At 40.5% G+C, this 21,013-nt stretch overlaps 1 protein-coding gene and 1 non-coding gene across 4 annotated transcripts in view; one reads left to right on the top strand and one right to left on the bottom strand.

Moving 5' to 3' along the window:
• Positions 1-17,650, top strand: part of OGT (O-linked N-acetylglucosamine (GlcNAc) transferase) — a 37,156-nt gene extending 19,506 nt beyond the window's left edge. For 2 of the 3 annotated variants that reach the window (XM_060002187.1, XM_060002186.1), the window contains 9 exons: positions 43-132; positions 5,232-5,357; positions 5,778-5,948; positions 6,062-6,178; positions 6,268-6,438; positions 8,082-8,234; positions 10,114-10,366; positions 10,590-10,713; positions 15,376-17,650. In XM_060002187.1, the coding sequence (XP_059858170.1) occupies positions 43-132; positions 5,232-5,357; positions 5,778-5,948; positions 6,062-6,178; positions 6,268-6,438; positions 8,082-8,234; positions 10,114-10,366; positions 10,590-10,713; positions 15,376-15,550 (1,380 nt within the window). In that variant the 3' untranslated portion in view covers positions 15,551-17,650. Of the gene's footprint in view, positions 1-42; positions 133-5,231; positions 5,358-5,777; positions 5,949-6,061; positions 6,179-6,267; positions 6,439-8,081; positions 8,235-9,420; positions 9,861-10,113; positions 10,367-10,589; positions 10,714-15,375 lie in introns of those variants that run through there. The other variant, XM_060002188.1, reaches the window with a different exon arrangement.
• Positions 9,441-9,513, bottom strand: TRNAW-CCA (transfer RNA tryptophan (anticodon CCA)). Its single transcript has one exon. It is a non-coding gene; the product is annotated as a tRNA-Trp (tRNA).
• Positions 17,651-21,013: the final 3,363 nt, after the last annotated feature.

Raw genomic sequence — 21,013 nt, 5'->3', positions numbered from 1 at the left:
TTTGAGCCAAGGTTATTAAATATACTATGTGCTGCCTTTCAGGTATTCTGTTATGCCCTGAGCCCAGATGATGGCACAAACTTCCGAGTGAAGGTGATGGCAGAAGCCAATCATTTCATTGATCTTTCTCAGGTATGTGAAACTCTTATACTTACAACTTTCTTTTTTTTTTTTTTGAGTCCTTTCCCTCTTTTTCTTGATGAGTCTGGCTAATGTTTATCAATTTTGTTTATCTTCTCCAGGAACCAGCTTTTAGTTTTATTGATCTTTGCTATTGTTTTCTTTGTTTCTGTTTCATTTATTTCTGCTCTGCTCTTTATGATTTCTTTCCTTCTGCTAACTTCGGGTTTTGTTTGTTCTTCTTTCTCTAGTTCCTTTAGGTGTAAGGTTTGATTATTTATTTGAGGTTTTTCTTGTTTCTTGAGGTAGGATTGTAGCTATAAACTTCCCTCTTAGAACTGCTTTTGCTGCATCCCATAGGTTTTGGATCATCGTGTTTTCATTATCATTTGTCTCTAGGTATTTTTTGATTTCCTCTTTGATTTGTTCAGTGATCTCTTGGTTATTTAGTAACGTATTGTTTAGCCTCCATGTGTTTGTGTTTTTTACATTTTTTCCCCTGTAATTGATTTCTAATCTCATAGCGTTGCGGTCGGAAAAGATGCTTGATGTGATTTCAATTTTCTTAAATTTACTGAGGCTTGATTTGTGACCCAAGATGTGATCTATCCTGGAGAATGTTCCATGTGCACTTGAGAAGAAAGTGTTATCTGCTGTTTTGGGATGGAATGTCCTATAAATATCAATTAAATCTATCTGGTCTATTGTGTCATTTAAAGCTTGTGTTTCCTTATTAATTTTCTGTTAGGATGATCTGTCCATTGGTGTAAGTGAGGTGTTAAAGTCCCCCACTCTTATTGTGTTACTGTCGATTTCCTCTTTTATAGCTGTTAGCAGTTGCCTTATGTATTGAGGTGCTCCTATGTTGGGTGCATATATATTTATAATCGTTATATCTTCTTCTTGGATTGGTCCCTTGATCATTTTGTAGTGTCCTTCCTTGTCTCTTGTAACGTTCTTCATTTTAAAGTCTATTTTATCTGATATGAGTATTGCTACTCCAGCTTTCTTTTGATTTCCATTTGCATGGAATATCTTTTTCCATCCCCTCACTTGCAGTCTCTATGTGTCCCTAGGTCTGAAGTGGGTCTCTTCTAGACAGCATATATATGGGTCTTGTTTTTGTATCCACTCAGCGAGCCTGTGTCTTTTGGTTGGAGCATTTAATCCATTCACGTTTAAGGTAATTATCGATATGTATGTTCCTGTGACCATCTTCTTAATTATTTTGGGTTTGTTTCTGTAGGTCCTTTTCTTTTGTGTTTCCCACTCGGAGAAGGTCCTTTAGCAGTTGTTGTAGAGCTGGTTTGGTGGTGCTGAATTCTCTTAGCTTTTGCTTGTCTGTAAAGCCTTTGATTTCTCCATCAAATCTGAATGAGATCCTTGCCAGGTAGAGTAATCTTGGTTGTCAGTTCTTCCCTTTCATCACTTTAAGTATGTCATGCCATTCCCTTCTGGCTTGTGGAGTTTCTGCTGAGAAAGCAGCTGTTAACCGTATGGGAGTTCCCTTGTATGTTATTTGTCGTTTTTCCCTTGTTGCTTTCAATAATTTTTCTTTGTCTTTAATTTTTGCCAGTTTGATTACTGTGTGTCTCAGCATGTTTCTCCTTGGGTTTATCCTGTATGGGACTCTCTGTGCTTCCTGGACTTGGGTGGTTATTTCCTTTCCCATGTTAGGGAAGTGTTTGACTATAATCTCTTCAAATATTTTCTCTGGTCCTTTCTCTCTCTCTTCTCCTTCTGGGACCCCTATAATACGAATGTTGTTGCGTTTAATGTTGTCCCAGACGTCTCTTAGGCTGTCATTTGTTTTCATTCTTTTTTCTTTAGTCTGTTCCACAGCAGTGAATTCCACCATTCTGTCTTCCAGGTCACTTATCCGTTCTTCTGCCTCAGTTATTCTGCTATTGATTCCTTCTAGTGTAGTTTTCATTTCAATTATTGTATTGTTCATCTCTGTTTGTTTGTTCTTTAATTCTTCTAGGCCTTTGTTAAACATTTCTTGCATCTTCTCGATCTTTGCCTCCATTCTTTTTCCGAGGTCCTGGATCATCTTCACTGTCATTATTCTGAATTCTTTTTCTGGAAGGTTGCCTATTTCCACTTCATTTAGTTGTTTTTCTGGCGTTTTATCTTGTTCCTTCATCTGGTACATAGCCCTCTGCCTTTTCATCTTGTGTATCTTTCTGTGAATGTGGTTTTTGTTCCACAGGCTGCAGGATTCTTGCTTCTGCTGTCTGCCCTCTGGTGGATGAGGCTATCTTAGAGGCTTGTACTTCCAACTTTTTATTTTGAGCAAATAGTGAATAAAACTGTTGGTGTGTAGCTTGTATCCTCAATTTTCTTTTTTAAATTTAATTAATTTATTTATTTTTGGCCGCTTTGGGTCTTCATTGCTGCCCATGGGCTTTCTCTAGTTGTGGTGAGTGGGGTCTGCTGTTCATTGCGGTGCACAGGCTTCTCATTGCGGTGGCTTCTCTTGTTGTGGAGCACAGGCTCTAGGCGCGTGGGCTTCAGTAGTTGTGGCACGTGGGCGCAGTAGTTGTGGCTCGTGAGCTCTAGAGCGCAGGCTCAGTAGTTGTGGCACACGGGCTTAGTTGCTCCATGGCATGTGGGATCTTCCCGGACCAGGGCTCAAACCTGTGTCCCCTGCATTGACAGGCAGATTCTTAACCACTGCGCCACCAGAGAAGCCCATATCCTCAGTATTTTCCATGACAGATATTTAACATCAGCTACTACATACCTGTGGGCAATTGCTTCGATCTTATTTCCTTGATTGTTTACATTTATTACATTGCATTTATAATCAGCATGGATTTTTGCTGAGTTTGCAAATGAAATAGAAATATGGTGTATTTGTGTGTGGTCGTAAAACTTCTCTGCGGATTGAGCTAGCACTTGTGACAGTAGATACCTAATATTACCTGAATAAATTGAACAAAATGGTGGCTTGGAAGAAGAACAAAAAAGTCATTTAAAGGGCCTTTGCCGGGCTTCCCTGGTGGCGCAGTGGTTGAGAGTCCGCCTGCCGATGCAGGGGACATGGGTTCGCGCCCCGGTCCGGGAAGATCCCACATGCTGCGTAGCGGCTGGGCCCATGAGCCATGGCCGCTGGGCCTGCGCGTCCGGAGCCTGTGCTCCGCGACGGGAGAGGGGGAAAAAAAAGGGCCTTTGCCTTTGGTTTTCTTTATTTCTTATACTTGCTCCATTGCTGTTTCCTCTAGGAGCAAAAGTTTTATGATAAATTAATATTGAAACCTGTGAGGGAATGAATTTGCTGCAGGTATGGACTAGAGTTTTTTCTTATAGACGCTGTTGGCCACTTTGGTGACTAACAGAGGTATGTATGGTATACCCAGTAATTCATATATATGAATCATTGAAGTCCTAGCAGAAGGATTGTGAGCCTCTTGTCATTTCATAAATAATTTCTACCAACGTCTTTTGTGTTATGGCTGTTGCTTTGGAAATATACCTGACCATTTTTGATGTAGGGTTGGACTCTGACCAAGAAGCATATGGCCCTCCACCTCTGACACCTTTTAGGATTCACTGCTTATTGACTGAAGTCTAAACTCTTTAAAATATATATTTATTAATTTTATATATATATATATATATATATATATATATATATAAATTGAAATGTAGTTGACGTATAGTGTTACGTTAGTTTCAGGTGTACTACATAGTTATTTGCATACATTATGAAATCACCATGATAAGTCTAGTAACCACCTGTCCCCATACAAAGTTATTGCAGTATTATTGACCATATTTCTCATGTTGTATGTTGTATCCCTGTGGCTTGTTTTATATCTGGAGGTTTGTACTACTTAATCCTGTTCACCTATTTTGTCCCCTCCCTCCCTTCCCTCTGGCAACTTTTAAATGGCTGAGGAATATTCCACTGTGTATATATACCACATCTTCTTTTTCCATTCATCCATTGATGGACACTTAGGTTACTTCCATATCTTGACAATTGTAAATAGTGCTGCAGTGAACATTGGTGTGCCTGTATGAAGTCCAAGCTCTTCAGTGTGGCCTTCGCAACCTTTCTAAACAAACAACCTTGTTTGCCAGAGCTTTTCACCCATCATTAGCCCTCAGTTATACCCTATATCAAATAGAAGTGATCTACCCATTTTTTAAACCTACCATGCACTTTACTCTGGTTCTTTATTCATACAGTTCTCTGTTGAGATTGTATTCTGTCCAGCTTCCTCAAACTCCTGTCCATCTTTTTAAAATTTTTATTTATTTATTTATTTTTGGCTGCATTGGGTCTTTGTTGGTGTGTGTGTGCTTTCTCTAGTTGTGGCGAGCGGGGGCTACTCTTTGTTGGGGTGCGTGGGCTTCTCATTGCGGTGGCTTCTCTTGTTGTCGAGCATGGGCTCTAGGCACGCGGGCTTCAGTAGTTGTGGCACATGGGCTTAGTTGCCCCATAGTGTGTGGGATCTTCCCGGACCAGGGCTCGAACCCGTGTCCCTTGCATTGGCACGTGGATTCTTAATGACTTGCGCCACCAGGGAAGTCCTCCTATCCATCTTTGAAGGCCCATTTCAAATATCAACTCCTCTATGAAGCCTAGTTTTTTTTTTTTGGTTGCGTTGGGTCTTTGTTGGTGTGTGCGGGCTTTCTCTAGTTTTGGCGAGCGAGGGCTACTCTTTGTTGCAGTGCACGGGCTTCTCATTGCAGTGGCTTCTCTTGTTGCAAAGCGCAGGCTGTAGGCATGTAGGCTCCAGTAGTTGTGGCACACGGGCTTAGTTGCCCCGCAGTGTGTGGGATCTTCCCGGACCAGGGCTCGAACCCGTGTCCCCTGCATTGGCAGGCGGTTTCTTAACCACTGACCCACCAGGCAAGTCCCAAGCCTAGTTGTTCATACGTTCAGTCTAGAGGTAAACTCTCCTTCCTCTGTATCCTGTTTGTGTAATGCTGTGGGCCCATTTTAATGGTACTTAACCATGTTTTTACCCTGCATTAATGTAATTTGTGTTGTTACCACTTTTGCATCTGGGAATTTGAATTCTGTTCAATGCCATTAAGACTAATTGAATCAGTTTTAGATTATACATAGTATAAGTTCTTATTTTTTTATTCCATAGATTCCATGCAATGGAAAAGCAGCTGATCGCATTCATCAAGATGGTATACACATCCTTGTAAATATGAATGGTTATACCAAGGGTGCTCGAAATGAACTCTTTGCTCTCAGGCCAGCTCCTATTCAGGTAAAGGAAATAATGATAATTACTCACAGTGTTTATTGGGTTAAGAAGACAGTGATAGGTTTTTTTCCCCTCTTTGGTTAACTGTCCTTTGAAACAATAGGACAGACATGCTTGACTTATGAAAAAAAAGTGTAGTTCTTGAAAATGAACAGGGACAAAGAATTTTGAGTGAGAACACAGTGCCCACAGGAACATGTATATGGAGACATGCAATTTGTAGTTGGATGTAAACCGTTGTTCTGTCTTGTAAATTGGAAAAACGGTTTAGCACTTAGAAGTTTAGTCTAAAATATTACTTGATTGCTCTTGGCTAAGGAAGTCCACCCTCCTTGGTTGTTTGTTTACTTATTTAATTTTAAGCTATTTGCTGAAGGTTCTTAGTCAGTTTTTGGTCTGATTTTTTTTTTTTTTTTCTTTTAGGCAATGTGGCTGGGGTACCCTGGGACTAGTGGCGCGCTTTTCATGGATTATATCATCACTGATCAGGAAACTTCACCTGCTGAAGTTGCTGAGCAGTATTCTGAGAAACTGGCTTATATGCCCCATACTTTCTTTATTGGTGATCATGCTAATATGTTCCCTCACCTGAAGGTAGGTAGAAAAACAGTGCTATAGGGGAATTGCAAAGAACTGTAGTCATTTATTTCCTTGCTGCTGTTCCTGTGCATCCTAAAAGATATGTCTGAAACTTTTTTTTCAATTAGAAAAAAGCAGTCATCGATTTTAAGTCCAATGGGCACATTTATGACAATCGGATTGTGCTGAATGGCATCGACCTCAAAGCATTTCTTGATAGTCTACCAGATGTGAAAATTGTCAAGGTCAGAACCTGGTCAATACTGTCATTGAAATTAAGTTATCTGCATTTGGGATCTTTCCCTAATGATGTATTTTGTGTAATTATTTTAAGATGAAATGTCCTGATGGAGGAGACAACGCAGACAGCAGTAATACAGCTCTTAATATGCCTGTCATTCCTATGAATACTATTGCAGAAGCAGTTATTGAAATGATTAACAGAGGACAAATTCAGATAACAATTAATGGATTCAGTATTAGCAATGGACTGGCAACTACCCAGGTGAGAAGAGAATAATAGAACATACTATCTACCACCAAGTATACATTTATCTTCTTTACATCTCATAACTCTAGGAGGTAAGCATCATTACTTCCGTTTTATAGATGAGGAAATGAATTCAGTGGAAACTGGCATCTTATATAGGTTTGTTTGATTTTAAAAGTCTCTTGGATTCAGCCAGCAGGTTACTTAATGAGAGTCTTCTGTGTTAATACCTTGTTATTCTCTGCCTGTGGCTTTACTCTTACCAACGGTGAACTGTCTGTAGGCATCATACAGTGTCTTGCTTCTGTAACTCATCCTTTCCCCAGTTAAATCTTACTCATCTTTAAGACTTTCAGTTCAGACAACTCCGCCAGGAATCTGTTTCTGTCCATATCCCTGACCTCTCCTTCCCTGCTCCATTGGTACCTGTATTCTCTGTTCTTGTAGTATTTGGGATATATCTTTACATCCAGCACAACACATTATAATTCCCTGGGTTTGTATGTATTCTCCACTGAATTGAATTACTTTAGGGTCCGTGTCTTAGCCACAATAATGAAATACGTGCTGAGTAAATATTGGGTTGGCCAAAAAGCTCGTTCAGGTTTTTTTGTAAGCTTGTATGAAAAATCCGAATGAACTTTTTGGCCAACCCAATATTATATATTGCATACTTGAATAAGTGAATATGTAACTCTGTCAAGAGATCATAAGGCAAGGATCTCTGACCTCTTTAGGAGTTAACAGTTTTAGTGGTATAGCAGTTTATACAAAGAATGCTTGAAATGAATTAAGGTAAAGGAATTAATCACCCGTAATGTGTATTAGGCCTGAACTGTCCTTTGAAACAATAGGGCAGACATGCTTGACTCAAGGAAAAAAAAGTATACTTCTTGAACTGCACAGGTACAAAGAATTTTGAGTGTAGAACAACACAATGCCCGTAATGTATGAGATGTCTGTCACACCTGGAATAGTTACATAACAAGGTAAGGCACTACCCAGATGTGTGGGAATTGCAAGATAAGACTGTAATTGTGTATGTAGATGCTCAGAAATAGAGCTGAACAATGAGGAGAGGCAGTTTTAGTAGAGATTTTTCAGTAATTTAAGTTTAGTCTTGAAAGGTGGGTGTGATTTAGAAAAGGATATTTCGTACATGGAGAAAAGAGTGAGCAAAAGCTTGCTGTTGGACTAATAGGGTTTTGAAGAGAACTTTTTGGCTAGAGTGAGATGTTTCATAGTGCAGTCCCCCCCAAATTAAGATAATGCTCTAACTTTTTTCCTTTAACTTAATGTGTCATGAATATATTCTCATTATAGTTCAACGACATTACTTTTAATGGTTATACCAGTTTGCATCGTAAAGATTGTTTATTGATTGAAAAATAATCAGATTGGGGACTTCCCTGGTGGTCCAGTGGTTAAGACTCCGTGCTCCCAATGCAGGGGACCTGGGTTCGATCCCTGGTCAGGGAACTAGATCCCGCATGCCGCAACTAAAGACCCCACATGCTGCAATGGTGCAACGAAGATCCTGCGTGCCACAACTAAGACCTGAAGCAGCCAAATAAATAAATAAACAAATATTGAAAAGAAAAGAAAAATATCGGACCATGTTTACTTTAAATATAATCATATATTTTTTCTTGTTCTAGATCAACAATAAGGCTGCCACTGGAGAGGAGGTTCCCCGTACCATTATTGTAACCACACGTTCTCAGTACGGGTTACCAGAAGATGCCATTGTGTACTGTAACTTTAATCAGTTATATAAAATTGACCCATCTACTTTGCAGATGTGGGCAAATGTGAGTGTGTGTAGATTCATTATTAATGTCCAGAGATTCTCGTAAAGATTCTGTATATAGGTCGTCTTGCTGAGGCTGCCACCCCATCCTCCCATTCAGGAGCTGTTGTGCTAGATTATTGTGATAATCTTCAAAAGAGCTGTAGATTTCAGCAGTTTTTGATTTGTCCTTCAAGTGTCTAAATATCATATAATGAACTTTTAAAATTTATGTGTTCAAACGCAGGGATCAGCAAACTTTTTCTTAAAAGGCCAGGTGGTAAATATTTTTGGTTTTGCAGTCTATACTCTCTGTCACACCTACTCAATTCTGCCATTGTAGCAAGAAAACACCATACTCATTATATAAATGAATGAGTATAGGTATGTTCCAATAAGTTTTTATTTACAAAAACAGGCAATATGCCAGATTTGGCTCATAGGCTATAGTTTGCCAACCCATGGTCTAAGCTGATAGCAAAGCTGTTACGTATACTCATCCACATTTTACATCATTCTTGCAATATTGTAGAGTTAGAACCAGGAAGGAATTGGCTTATGCCGTTACTTCTCAGTCATTTCATCATACCAGTTTGCATAAGCAGGACCTCTGAAGCTTCTAAACTTTGCTATCCATATCTGCCTCTTTTTCCATAGAGCCTAAAATGGAGATAGTTCTTGGTTGACTTTTTTTCTGATTAATATCTGGGTTTTTTGGTCTGTTTTCTTTTTTTAAAGGACGAGGGAGGGTGGAGAAGAGGAAGCAGATGAGTACAGGTTTACTATCCCTGAATCTTCACTTCCCCATTTCAAAAAACCTGAAAACCAAAAGCATCTTCATAAGTTTGTGGTACATTTATTTGGTTGGCAGCCACACTGCCTGAACTGATGTTAGGCTATTTATGATTCTTTATTTATTCCATTTAGTATGAATATTCCTACATCTTGATGCAGAGATACTAATATGTTGGTTTGCAGGGAGTTGCCGCTGAGAGTGTTATGTAATTTATATATACTGTACTACTTCTTAAAAATCTGAAATATTCTAAATTCTGAAATCCATCTGTTCTCATGGCTTTCAGAGATGGGATGGTGAACTTGTATGATACATTGAGTAGATGTAGGTCTAAATCGGGTTGGCGAACTATGGCCGATGAGCCAAATCCAGTCCGCTGCTTGTTTTTTTGTTTGTTTTTTTATTTTGGCAGTGTGGCATGCGGAATCTTAGTTCCCTGACCAGGGATCGAACCTGAGCCCCCTGCAGTGGAAGCATGGAGTCCTAACCACTGGACCACCAGGGAAGTCCCAGCTGCTTGTTTTTGTAAATAAAATTTTATTGACACACAGCCATGCCTACTTACTTACATATTGTCTATGGCTTTCCAGTGACAAGGGCAGAATTGAATAGTTATGACACAGTCCATGTTGGCCATCAAAAGCAACAGTATTTGCTCTCTGGTCCTTTACAGAAAATGTCTGCTGACCCCTGATCTAGATTAGGCAAATAAAGTTTGGCAGGTGTGAACTAACTTTATTTGTTGTACCATGGTGGGGGATTTAAAATTTGAAATGGAAAATTCCTATCTCATGGACAAAAATCACTCCTAGTATCAATTCCCACAGGACATAGCTGCCTCAGATTTTGCCAATTAGTAACTTGTTTTGTCTTCTTGCATCAGTCTCCTCTTTCTTTGAACTGTCTTTGGGGACAGCTAAGCAGAACAGGAACCTATAGCTCAGTTGATCTAATTCATCTATGTGAAAGAAAGACTTAAGTTCACGGTAGGCTGCTATCTGGGTGAAAAGAATAGAGTATGGTAGAATTACTAGAAATTTATGGGAGCCTTTCTTGAGAAGGGCAGAGCTGCTATTAATACTTGCTCTTGTTTTCCCTATTTTAGATTCTGAAGCGTGTTCCCAATAGTGTACTGTGGCTGTTGCGTTTTCCAGCAGTAGGAGAACCTAACATTCAACAGTACGCACAAAATATGGGCCTTCCCCAGAACCGTATCATTTTTTCACCTGTTGCTCCTAAAGAGGAACATGTTCGGAGAGGCCAGCTGGCTGATGTCTGCTTGGACACTCCACTCTGTAATGGACACACCACAGGGATGGATGTCCTTTGGGCAGGGACACCCATGGTGACTATGCCAGGTGAGCTGCTTCCTTGTTCTTTTTAAAATCTCCTTGGGAGAGACACTTCCAGGTGAAATCATATGTACTAGAAGCAACATTTAGGGCAAGATGATAGAAAATGAGACTTGTTCAAGTCTGAACACTCTTCATCTGCATCGTGTGGATATTTAACATAAATAACATTAATAACTGTGTGCTATTTGCATTCTCAGATGTGCAGTTGTTATCTTTCTTATTGCAGGAGAGACTCTTGCTTCCCGAGTTGCAGCTTCCCAGCTCACTTGTTTAGGCTGTCTTGAGCTTATTGCTAAAAATAGACAAGAATATGAAGACATAGCTGTGAAACTGGGAACTGATCTAGAATAGTAAGTAAACTTTTCCATGAACAAATTATATGGTGAGGTGAAGGAAACAAGAAAAATTTAGAGAGAATATAGGTGTTATGAAGTGAAATCATAAAATAAGGGTAATATAAAATAAATGAATTAGTTGTATGCTCTCTGGATGGGAGAAGGACTTTTTATTATTTTAATTTAATTTAACTTGTTATTTATTTTTGTGGCCGCACCATGCGGCGTGCGGGATCTTATTTCCCCGGCCAGGGATCGAACCTGTGCTCCCTGCAGTGGAAGCATGGAGTCTTAACCACTGGACCGCCAGGGGAGTCCTGAGAAGAACTTTTTAAACTTCATAAATAAAGTGATCATTAGGTTTCACTATGTAGAGTAAATGCTGAATAAAAGTAAGTCAAGAGAATTAAAAGATGTAAACTAGCTATATTTCAATAAAAAAAAGAAAATTAAAAGGCAAACGAGGGAAAAAAATCTGTTCCTTAATGTCAAATATTAATAGCCTGGCTATATAAAGACTGAAGAATATTTACATTTTAAATCCCTTAATAGGAAAGTAAGCAAAGAAATGACAACTGACTAAAGTAGAAATACAAATGGTTAACAAGAAAGTTTCAACCTCTGTAGTAGAAATAAATATTTATTTTTTAATTTATTGGCCTTGCCACCTGCCTTGTGGGATTTTAGTTCCCTGATCAGGGATTGAACCCACGCCCTCGGCAGTGAAAGCGTGGAGTCCTAACCACTGGACCACCAGAGAATTCCCTAGTAGAAATAAAATAACCTTGAGGTACACCCATTATTTACCTATAAAATAAAAGATTTTTAATATGATACCAATGATGAGGGAGCACTGAGGTGCTGACCTTTTCATACATTGGTGAGTAAATTGGTAGTCTTTTCAGAGCCCTTAAAAAAAAAAAAAAAAAAGCTAGACCTTTGACCCTAAGAATATCCTTGTGATAATATTTGGGCATGACTTAAATGCCCCCAAATGGGTGGGAATTAGAGAGATGATGCTTAAATAAATGATGCTTTATCCATACAATAAAATAGTGTTTGTCTCTTAAATGAGATTTTTCTTTGGGTATTACATGTGATTTTTTTTTTTCTTTGTGTTTTCTGACAAGTAGCATATTATGTAGAAGTTTAAAGAAGCACCCTCTTTGAGTCAGACTTCCTGGGTTTGAATCCAGGCTCTCTCACAAGCTTTGTGACTTTGGACAAGTTAGTCTCTATGTGCCTTGGTTTTTCCATCTGCAAAATGGGGATGAATGATAGTACCTACCTTGCAGAGATGTGAGGATTAAAAAAAAGTGTTACCGGTCAGAATGGCCATCATCAAAAAATCTACAAACAGTAAATGCTGGAGAGGGTGTGGACAAAAGGGAACCCTCTTGCACTGTTGGTGGGAATGTAAATTGATACAGCCACTATGGAGAACAGTATGGTGGTTCCTTAAAAAACTAAAAATAGAACTACCATATGACCCAGCAATTCCACTCCTGGGCATATACCCTGAGAAAACCATAATTCAAAAAAGAGACATGTACCACAATGTTCACTGCAGCTCTATGTACAATAGCCAGGACATGGAAGCAACCTAAGTGTCCATTGACAGATGAATGGGTAAAGAAGATGTGGCACATATATACAATGGAATATTACTCAGCTATGAAAAGAAACAAAATTGAGTTATTTGTAGTGAGGTGGATGGACCTAGAGACTGTCATAAAGAGTGAAGTCAGAAAGAGAAAAACAAATACCGTATGCTAACACACATATGGAATCTAAAAAAAAAAAAAAAGGTTCTGAAGAACCTAGGGAACAGGACAGGAATAAAGATGCAGACGTAGAGAGTGAACTAGAGGACACGGGGAGGGGGAAGGAAGGGTAAGCTGGGACGAAGTGAGAGAGTAGCATTGACATGGATGCACTACCAAATGTAAGATAGATAGCTAGTGGGAAGCAGCCGCATAGCACAGGGGGAGATCAGCTCGATGCTTTGTGACCACCTAGAGGGGTGGGATAGGGAGGGTGGGAGGGAAACGCAAGAGGGAGGGGATATGGGGATATATGTATACACATAGCTGATTCACTTTGTTATACAGCAGAAACTAACACAACATTGTAAAGCAATTATACTCCAATAAAGATGTTTAAAAAAAGAGAAAAAGTGTTCCACGTAAAGCACTTAACAACAGTTCTTGGTACATAGTAAGCATTCAACAGATGTATGTTAAGCATTTATTTATCATTTTCAAAATTTTCTCCCCTGAACATCATATACAGCTAAGAAAAACTAGTGAAAACTTTGAGCCCAGGCATTAAAAAATTAATTTACATGTCCATCATCCCAGAGATAACTACAGTAAATAATTTAGTGTATTTTCTTTTTGGAACTTAGTTGACTTCATACACTACTTTTTCCCAACATTTTATTATGAAAAAGTTCAATTTTATAATAAACACTTATATACCTACCACCTAGCTTCTGCCACTGATAATTTTACTGTACTTTTATCACATTCCATCTGTTTATTCCTATATCCATTTAGAAATCCATCTTATTTGAAGTAAACTGCAGATATCAGTATTCTCCCTAAATACTTCAGAATGGCCATCATTAACTAGAGTTTAATACTTGTTTCTTTTGTCTTTTGAGGCAGAATTTATATACAGTGTATACACAAATCTTTTTTTAAATTAATTTAATTTTACTTTTTTAGTTGAAGTATAGCTGGTTTACAGTGTTGTTTCTGGGGTACAGCAAAGTTGATTCAGTTATATATATATATTATATACACATGTATATTCTTTTTCATATTCTTTTCCATTATGGTTTATTATAGGATATTGAATATAGTTCTCTGTGCTGTACAGTAGGACCTTGTTGTTTACTTTATCTACGGTAGTTTGTACCTGCTAATCCCAAATTGGAATACACAAATCTTAAGTGAGTTTTGAGAAATACCTTTATAACCCAGGCCTCCAACAGCATGTAGAACATTACCATCACTCCAGAAAGTTCCTTCACACCCCTTCTCAGTTGGTCCTCCTCACCAACCCTCAGAGACAACCACTGTTCTGAATTTTTTTTCCACCATAATTTATTTAGTCTTGCCTTTCTAGAACCTTATACAAATAGAATCATACAGCATGTACTCTGAAGGCTTCTTTCAATCAGGATAATGTTTTGAGATTCATCCGTGTTGTTGGCTCATATCAGTAGTTCATTCCCTTTTATTGCTGAGTAGTATTTCAGTGTATGGATGTACCACAGTTTAACCATTCTATTGACGTACAGAACTTTATTTATTTAGTTTTAAATTTATTTTATTTTAGTTATTTTTGGCCGCTTTGGGTCTTCATTGCTGCGCGCGGGCTTTCTCTAGTTGCGGCGAGCGGGGGCTGCTCTTCGTTGTGGTGCGCGGGCTCCTCATTGTGGTGGCTTCTCTTGTTGCGGAGCACGGACTCTACGTGCACGGGCTTCAGTAGTTGTGACACACGGGCTCAGTAGTTGTGGCTCGTAGGCTTTGGAGCACAGGCTCAGTAGTTGTGGCGCACAGGCTTAGTTGCTCCGCGGCATGTGGGATCTTCCCAGACCAGGGTTCGAACCTGTGTCCCCTGCATTGGCAGGCAGATTCTTAACCACTGCACCACCAGGGAAGCTGACATACAGAACTTTAAAAATAACACAAAGGTATTTTTATTTGGAAGGTAACACTAATATGATCATGGTTGGGTTGAGGCCAACAGATATGCATAGCTGTTTTACTAGTTCTGGCACAAAAAAAAACATTAAAACAACCTTTCTATTAATTGTTTTTTAAAATGCACAAGAGTATTCCAGCTTCTGGTTCTAAAGTAATAACTCTCTCTGTATAAGAATAGTCTCATGACAAATGATATATTCACAACAGGAGGAGAGAGAGAATTCTATCTTCTTTCCCCAGAAGAATTGATTGCTTTTTTTTTCCTGTTTCTGAACAGAACCATAGTCTTGGTGATATTAGGAACACTTTTTTTTTTATATCTAAATAAACAACTCAGTTCATGTACAAGGGGAAAATTAAAGCAGTAGACGTACTGTATTTTTTCCCCTTGAGTGTTTTCCTATTTCATTAAAACATTCATAAAATGAATACTTCCATCTTATGTTTGTGCCTTAGCTATTGTAAATGATGCTTCAGTGAACATCTTTGCATGGTCAGGTATGTCTGAGATTATTTCTGTTGAATAGATTTAAAAGTTATTGATAGGTCATAGGGTTATGAACATTTATGGTTCTAATAGACACATTGCTAAGTTGCGTATTAAAAGGGTAAACAGTTTATGTTCTAACCAGTAGTACGTAGGAATAGACGTGTCATTGCCAAGTGTTATTTTTATTTTAAAGGTAGAAATAAGATGAAGTGGAGAAAGCATGGTGTCTCTTGGATATGCTTATTTAGGAAAGAACAGTGTTTTCAGGGGACGTGGAGGTGAACTCCATTATAAGTGTTTAACATTATGTTAGCTGTGACCTTTCACTTTTTTAGCATTGAGGTAAGGGAGGACCAATCAGAAGAGAAAGTTTGGTTATGTAATTTACCATAAAGGTGTCTAGGTGTTTATGGGGGCTAGTTCTGAGTTTCTGCTCTGATTTGTAAACTTGGATCTCTTTTTATTATTCAGCCTGAAGAAAATTCGTGGCAAAGTCTGGAAGCAGAGAATATCTAGCCCTCTGTTCAACACCAAACAATACACAATGGAACTAGAGCGGCTCTATCTACAGATGTGGGAGCATTATGCAGCTGGCAACAAACCTGATCACATGATTAAGCCTGTTGAAGTCACTGAGTCGGCCTAAATAATGACTGTGTGCACAGGAGAATTACCCCTGTACCTGAGCCTCAACCTTCTGGGGGAAAGGGAACTACTTTTTACTTATCTGTACAATATCATGTTGCAGATGGGTGACAGACAATGATAAGAAATAGCACAGCCAGACTTGCTTCCTGCATGATCCTGATAGGGAGAGACACAAGAGATGGGAAACTGCTGTTCCACAAGGAGTCTCCATAGAATTTTGCAGCAGCCAGGTGTTGCATAAGTCTGGAAGGTCTGATCTCCCTTGGTCTTCCATGGGATGGATGGTTAGTGTGGAAGGGAGATAGAGATTGCCCAGCCGTTTTGTGATTGTCATGGATTGATTGAGTCTTCTGAATTTTTTTCTTTATATTTTGGGTATTGGAGCTTTTAAAAATGTTTGGTTTCAGGTATTTTTATTCATGTGAAGTATATATAATTCTCTTGAGATAAGGTTTTAAGCTAAAATATTCCTTGTTTTAGTTTCTGAACTCTACAGATAAATGGGGACTTTGCTGGTGTAGTCTTTTTATAGGTTTTATAAACCACTTGAGCCTATATCAGTCATTTTAGTGTCTGACATAATGTTTGGAACTATCAGTGCTTTGTTGGTTTATAGATGATGGCTTAAATTCTTTTTCTGGTCCGTTTCCTTCTTCCCTTCCCCTCACTTTAAAAATTCTCCTGTAACTTGGCTAACAAAAACCCAAGTCTGATTCAAAACCTCCCAGAGTGTTTCTCTTAAACACATCATCTGGTGCCAAATGAAGATTCTTAGGAGTGATTATTAATTCTGAAGGGCACAGTTGTGGTACTGTCACTGATGATAATAATAATGGATTTTTGGCCTAGAGTTTTGACCTATTTCACCAGTGTTTTACCGTTGACTGCCCCTCTATGCTGCTTCCAACAGTGATAGTGTGTGATACGATTTTTACTTTCATTTCTAAAGTTTGTTTTTTTTTAAGTGAGTCCTGTTCTTCCTTTTTCTTTCAGCAGAAATGAAATCCCAGGTAAGTATAAGTATTCAAATATTTGATCAGTAAGTCACAGTTATCTCCAGTACATTAAATAACTTTCATCAAAAAACATTTTATAGGTAAAAAGCTCTGAAGGACCAGCTATGTATATGATAATTATGTTTCAGACCTTCCAGGGTATTATATATAATAACTTGTCTTCTGGACGTGGTCTTGAAGTCTTTATGGATTCAGCCTCAGTAGTAGCGAACTGCACTGCTACTTGGTTTGGAGTACAAATTAGACTTTAGCCCTCCTGGAGGTTGAGTTTTTGGTATTGAAAACCATAGGAATAAAATTATTGTATTTCAACAAAGGATCGAGGGCTTGAGGCTTAAACAAGCCAACATATGAATATATGTTTTTGTCTTGCTGTACTGCACATATGCTGTCTAGTAACAGATATTTTGTCTGCTAGTAGTGTTCTAGATTATGTCTTTCCAAAGTGCTGAGGCAGTGCACCTATTCTGTAGTTGCAGCTGATGCCTGAATGTATCCTAGCTGACAAATTGATTAATAAGAACTTGAATTTCTGAAAGATTTGTACTGTTAACCAAAATCTGAGCAAGGAGTCTCAAATGTAATTCTTAGCCAGAATTACATGTTAATGAAACATTTAACAGTGTAAATCAAGGAACATCAGTGTAGGGATTTCTTTTAATTTATTTTTTACCTGCTTGAAATATCAGTTAAAGGTTGCCAGCTTGGTTGCAGATGAACGGACGTTTGAAGTTCACCAAACTACTTAATGTGGAATAGGATAATAGACTTCCAACGCCCTCAAGGCTGTGACCTTGCAGCCATTTTACATAGCACATCATCCTCCTATAGGGGTGAACCTTTCCCTGGCCCGAAAAGTAGCCGCTCTGGTTGAAGCTTTGCTTATTGTAACAGGCTTTTGTTTCCAGGTAACATGTCTGTGGAAGACTTAATTCTGAATAGAGATATAGATATTACTGGAAACTAATTGTTTTTTCTATTATACTCTGCTTTATCAAAAAAGTAAAACATTTAAATTGTGCTACAGAAATTCAGATGTTGTCTTGCAATCTTTAAACAATAAATGAATGATTTGCCCTTAATATGGCTGATGTATTTTGTGTTCTGTTAAATTGAGCATTGGATGGAACAATAGGGTCCTCCAGTTATGAAATCTATATTTGAACAGCTCCAAACAACAGAAGGACCAGATTTCCCTACAGTGCAGCTATGATAGTAAGAATTATTTTGTTTTCTCAGCCAAGTGTGGTGGAGCATGGGTCAGGTTGGTGTATGATCCATTAAGACTTAACAAAGCCTGAGACTCCCAGCACACGCATTTGTGTTTGTTCCTGTTCAGCTTATAACCATTCTGGCTTCTTCATCTACCCTTGTAGTCTCATTCTTTATGTGGACTATTCCTTCCCACTCTGTATGGTGATTGAACTCAACCACCAGTATGAGGGAGGAGGATATCCATGCATCAGGGACCAGAACAGGCTGTTTAGCTGCCTGTTTTCTCAGAGATATAACCAATTTTTTTTCAATAAAATGTTAGGTAATTTACCTCCCAAGTTCTGTGGATTGAGACCCTCAAAGCCCTAATGTGGGTTAGTGTTTGTTTCTTGGAAGATGGGGCAAGAAAGATGTCCAATAGATTAGTCATAAGTTCTTTTTTTTTCTAATATCTGTTTGTTTATTTGACTGCATCGGATCTTAGTTGCGGCATGTGGGGTCTTCTCCTTGTGGCGCGCAGGGTCTTTTCGTTGTGGCGCATGGGCTTCTCTAGTTGTGGTGCACGGGCTTTAGAGTGCGTGGGCTCAGTAGTTGCGGCGTGCAGGTTTAGTTGCCCCACAGCATGTGGGATCTTAGTTCCCCTATCAGGGATTGAACATGCGTCCTCTGCATTGGAAGGTGGATTCTTAACCACTGGACCACCAGGGAAGTCCCCATAAATAAGTTCTTACCCCCACCCTCTTCTGTCTATTAGGAATGTGCATCAGTTATTTCCAGTCTACTTCAGCTCCTCCTGCCTTCGGTCTAAAGGAGTTGCTTGTGCACCTTGAATAAACTTGTGTAACTTACCATTTGATTCCAGTCCTAAACCCACTCTTTACTTGAAGCACATGCCTCTTAACAATATTAACTACAGCTAATGTTCAGATTCTTTGCCCAAACCTCTGAGGCACACAGTTATGTAAGTCCCATTTTTATGGAATAGGCTTGTAGAGGTAAACTTACAAGTTTGTTGTAAGTGATAAGGTTATAATGATAAGCCCTTATCCCATTCCCCATCAACTCAGAAAGTACCTTTTTTTTTTCGGTACTCGGGCCTCTCACTGCTGTGGCCTCTCCCGTTGCAGAGCACAGGCTCCGGACGCGCAGGCTCAGCGGCCATGGCTCACGGGCCCAGCCGCTCTGCGGCATGTGGGATCCTCCCGGACCGGGGCACGAGCCCATGCTCCCTGCGTCGGCAGGCGGACTCTCAACCACTACGCCACCAGGGAAGCCCCAGAAAGTACCTTTTTATATGTAGGCAGTTTGGTGCTTAAGACTAACTAGTGCTGCTGGAATTTGCATTCTAGCTCCCTGTCATTTTTTAGCCATGTGATCTCTGTAAAATGAGAGTGCTAACACTGCCTACTTTTTTAAAGTGTCGTAAGGATTAAATTCATATAAAAACATTTGGAACAGAACCTAGCATGAAATAAGCTCAGTGTCATTAATGTTTTTAAATGCAGGGACGTTTTATATGTATTCTGTTGGCCAAATGCTTAAATTATGAGATGTATGGGTTTTTGCCAGAGAAACGGGCACAATCTAGAAAGCCTTTGCTGCCCCCGTTTGTTATTCTTGGTGTGTCGGGAGTGAGTGCCAGAAAGCTTCAAGTAACTAATTTCTCTTTATCTCCGGAGTTCGGAGGGGTCTGGAAGCAAACATCATAGTTCAGTGTTGCCTGGCACTTCTGAGTTGCTGCCTCCCTCTTATTAAGGGGGTCTGACCCCTCCCCCACCCCTCCCTCCACCCCCCTCTCCGTGCATCTCCGCGCCTCCCCGCGCCTCCCCGCGCCTCCCCGCGCCTCCCCGCGCCTCCCCGCGCCTCTCCGCGCCTCCCCGCGCCTCCGCTTTGTTTGGAGGGGGGCTAATGGACTTAGTTGGGCAGTTCAAGCAAGGAATGGGGCTCGCTTATCCAAGTTCTCACAAGGATGAAACTTTGTTCGGGAGGATTCGACTCGGTTTTTCCCTGTCGCCCCAAAAATTAATTTAGGGATTGCCAAACTACAAAAATGGGCTTGTACCCTGTGCGTGAAATGGTACGTTCCGGTAAAATTAGGGATACCTCGTGGAAGTGATAAGCTTGATTCCGGAAGCACTATAAATGGGCGCCAAGTTTGAGTTCATAACCGCGAAAATTGCCTGGTTTACCGCACTGTGATAGGTGGGTACAGGGAGGGCGGGAATACGTCAGTTCCTATCTCCCGCTGAGCCTGGGCTCTATAAAAGCAGCGTGTTTCACAGTTGCTCCGGGCGTTGCACACCTTCCACTCCCAGAGGAGAGCGGCGGCGATTCGATTGGGCCAGAGGCAGCAGAAGCAGGTAGGTGAAGGGAGAGTACCGAAGCAGAAACAATCTTCACGCTCGTCCTAGTTGAGCTGACTTAAAGTCAGGACCACCATAAGCCCTGGACACTGTCCGTGAGCCTTGAGACTGAGATTTTGGCAAAATATTTTGCCCGTTTCCACTTTAAGCTTTTGGAAGAAGGAATTTTTTTGTGTGTGTTAGTGATATTAACTCCGGGGGATGGGGGGCAGAGGTAACCAGTTGGTGCATTAGGGAGTAGAGGCCTGGGAGGTGGCGTACAGTTGTAGGGGGGACTCTAGGCCTGAGTGGTGGAAGGCCAGCAGGCTGATAGAGGTTGGAGTAATGTGTGGAAGTAGGGGCAGGTGGAGGATGGGTAGGGGTGTGCATGGGGGCGGTCGATGCCTGATCAGCTAGGGGCAAGAGACGGGCGTGGGAGCGGGGAGCGGAGGAGTCAAGGCCCAATTGGTGCAAGGCCGGCTGGGGGCGCTGGGAGGCGAGATGGGGGGATGGGTCTAGGACCGATGGTGCAAAGCTGCCAGGAGGGGGGAGGGGTCCAGGCCTGTTGGTGTAAGACCTCCTGGGGAGAGAAGGCGAGAGTGGGGGGAGGAGTAGAGGAGTCGAGACTTGATTGGTGCAAGGCTGGCTGGGGGTGCTGAGATGGGGGAGGGGCCTAGGCCTAATGGTGCAAAACTGGCTCCAGGCCGGAGTGGGGGAAGGGCCTAGGCCTGTTGGTGTAAGACCTCCTGGGGAGAGGAGACGGGAGCAAGGGGATGGAGGGGTGTGTGTGTGTGGGGGGTGAGTGGAGGTGTCTGAGGTCTGAGCAAGAGGGGGGAGGGGTCTAGGCTTGATTGGTGCAAAGCTGGTGGGGGGCGGGGGGTTGGGGGC

This window comes from Delphinus delphis, chromosome X (assembly GCF_949987515.2).
Source record: "Delphinus delphis chromosome X, mDelDel1.2, whole genome shotgun sequence".
Classification (NCBI taxonomy): Eukaryota; Metazoa; Chordata; class Mammalia; order Artiodactyla; family Delphinidae; genus Delphinus; species Delphinus delphis.
This window is presented reverse-complemented; position numbering and strand designations above follow the sequence as displayed.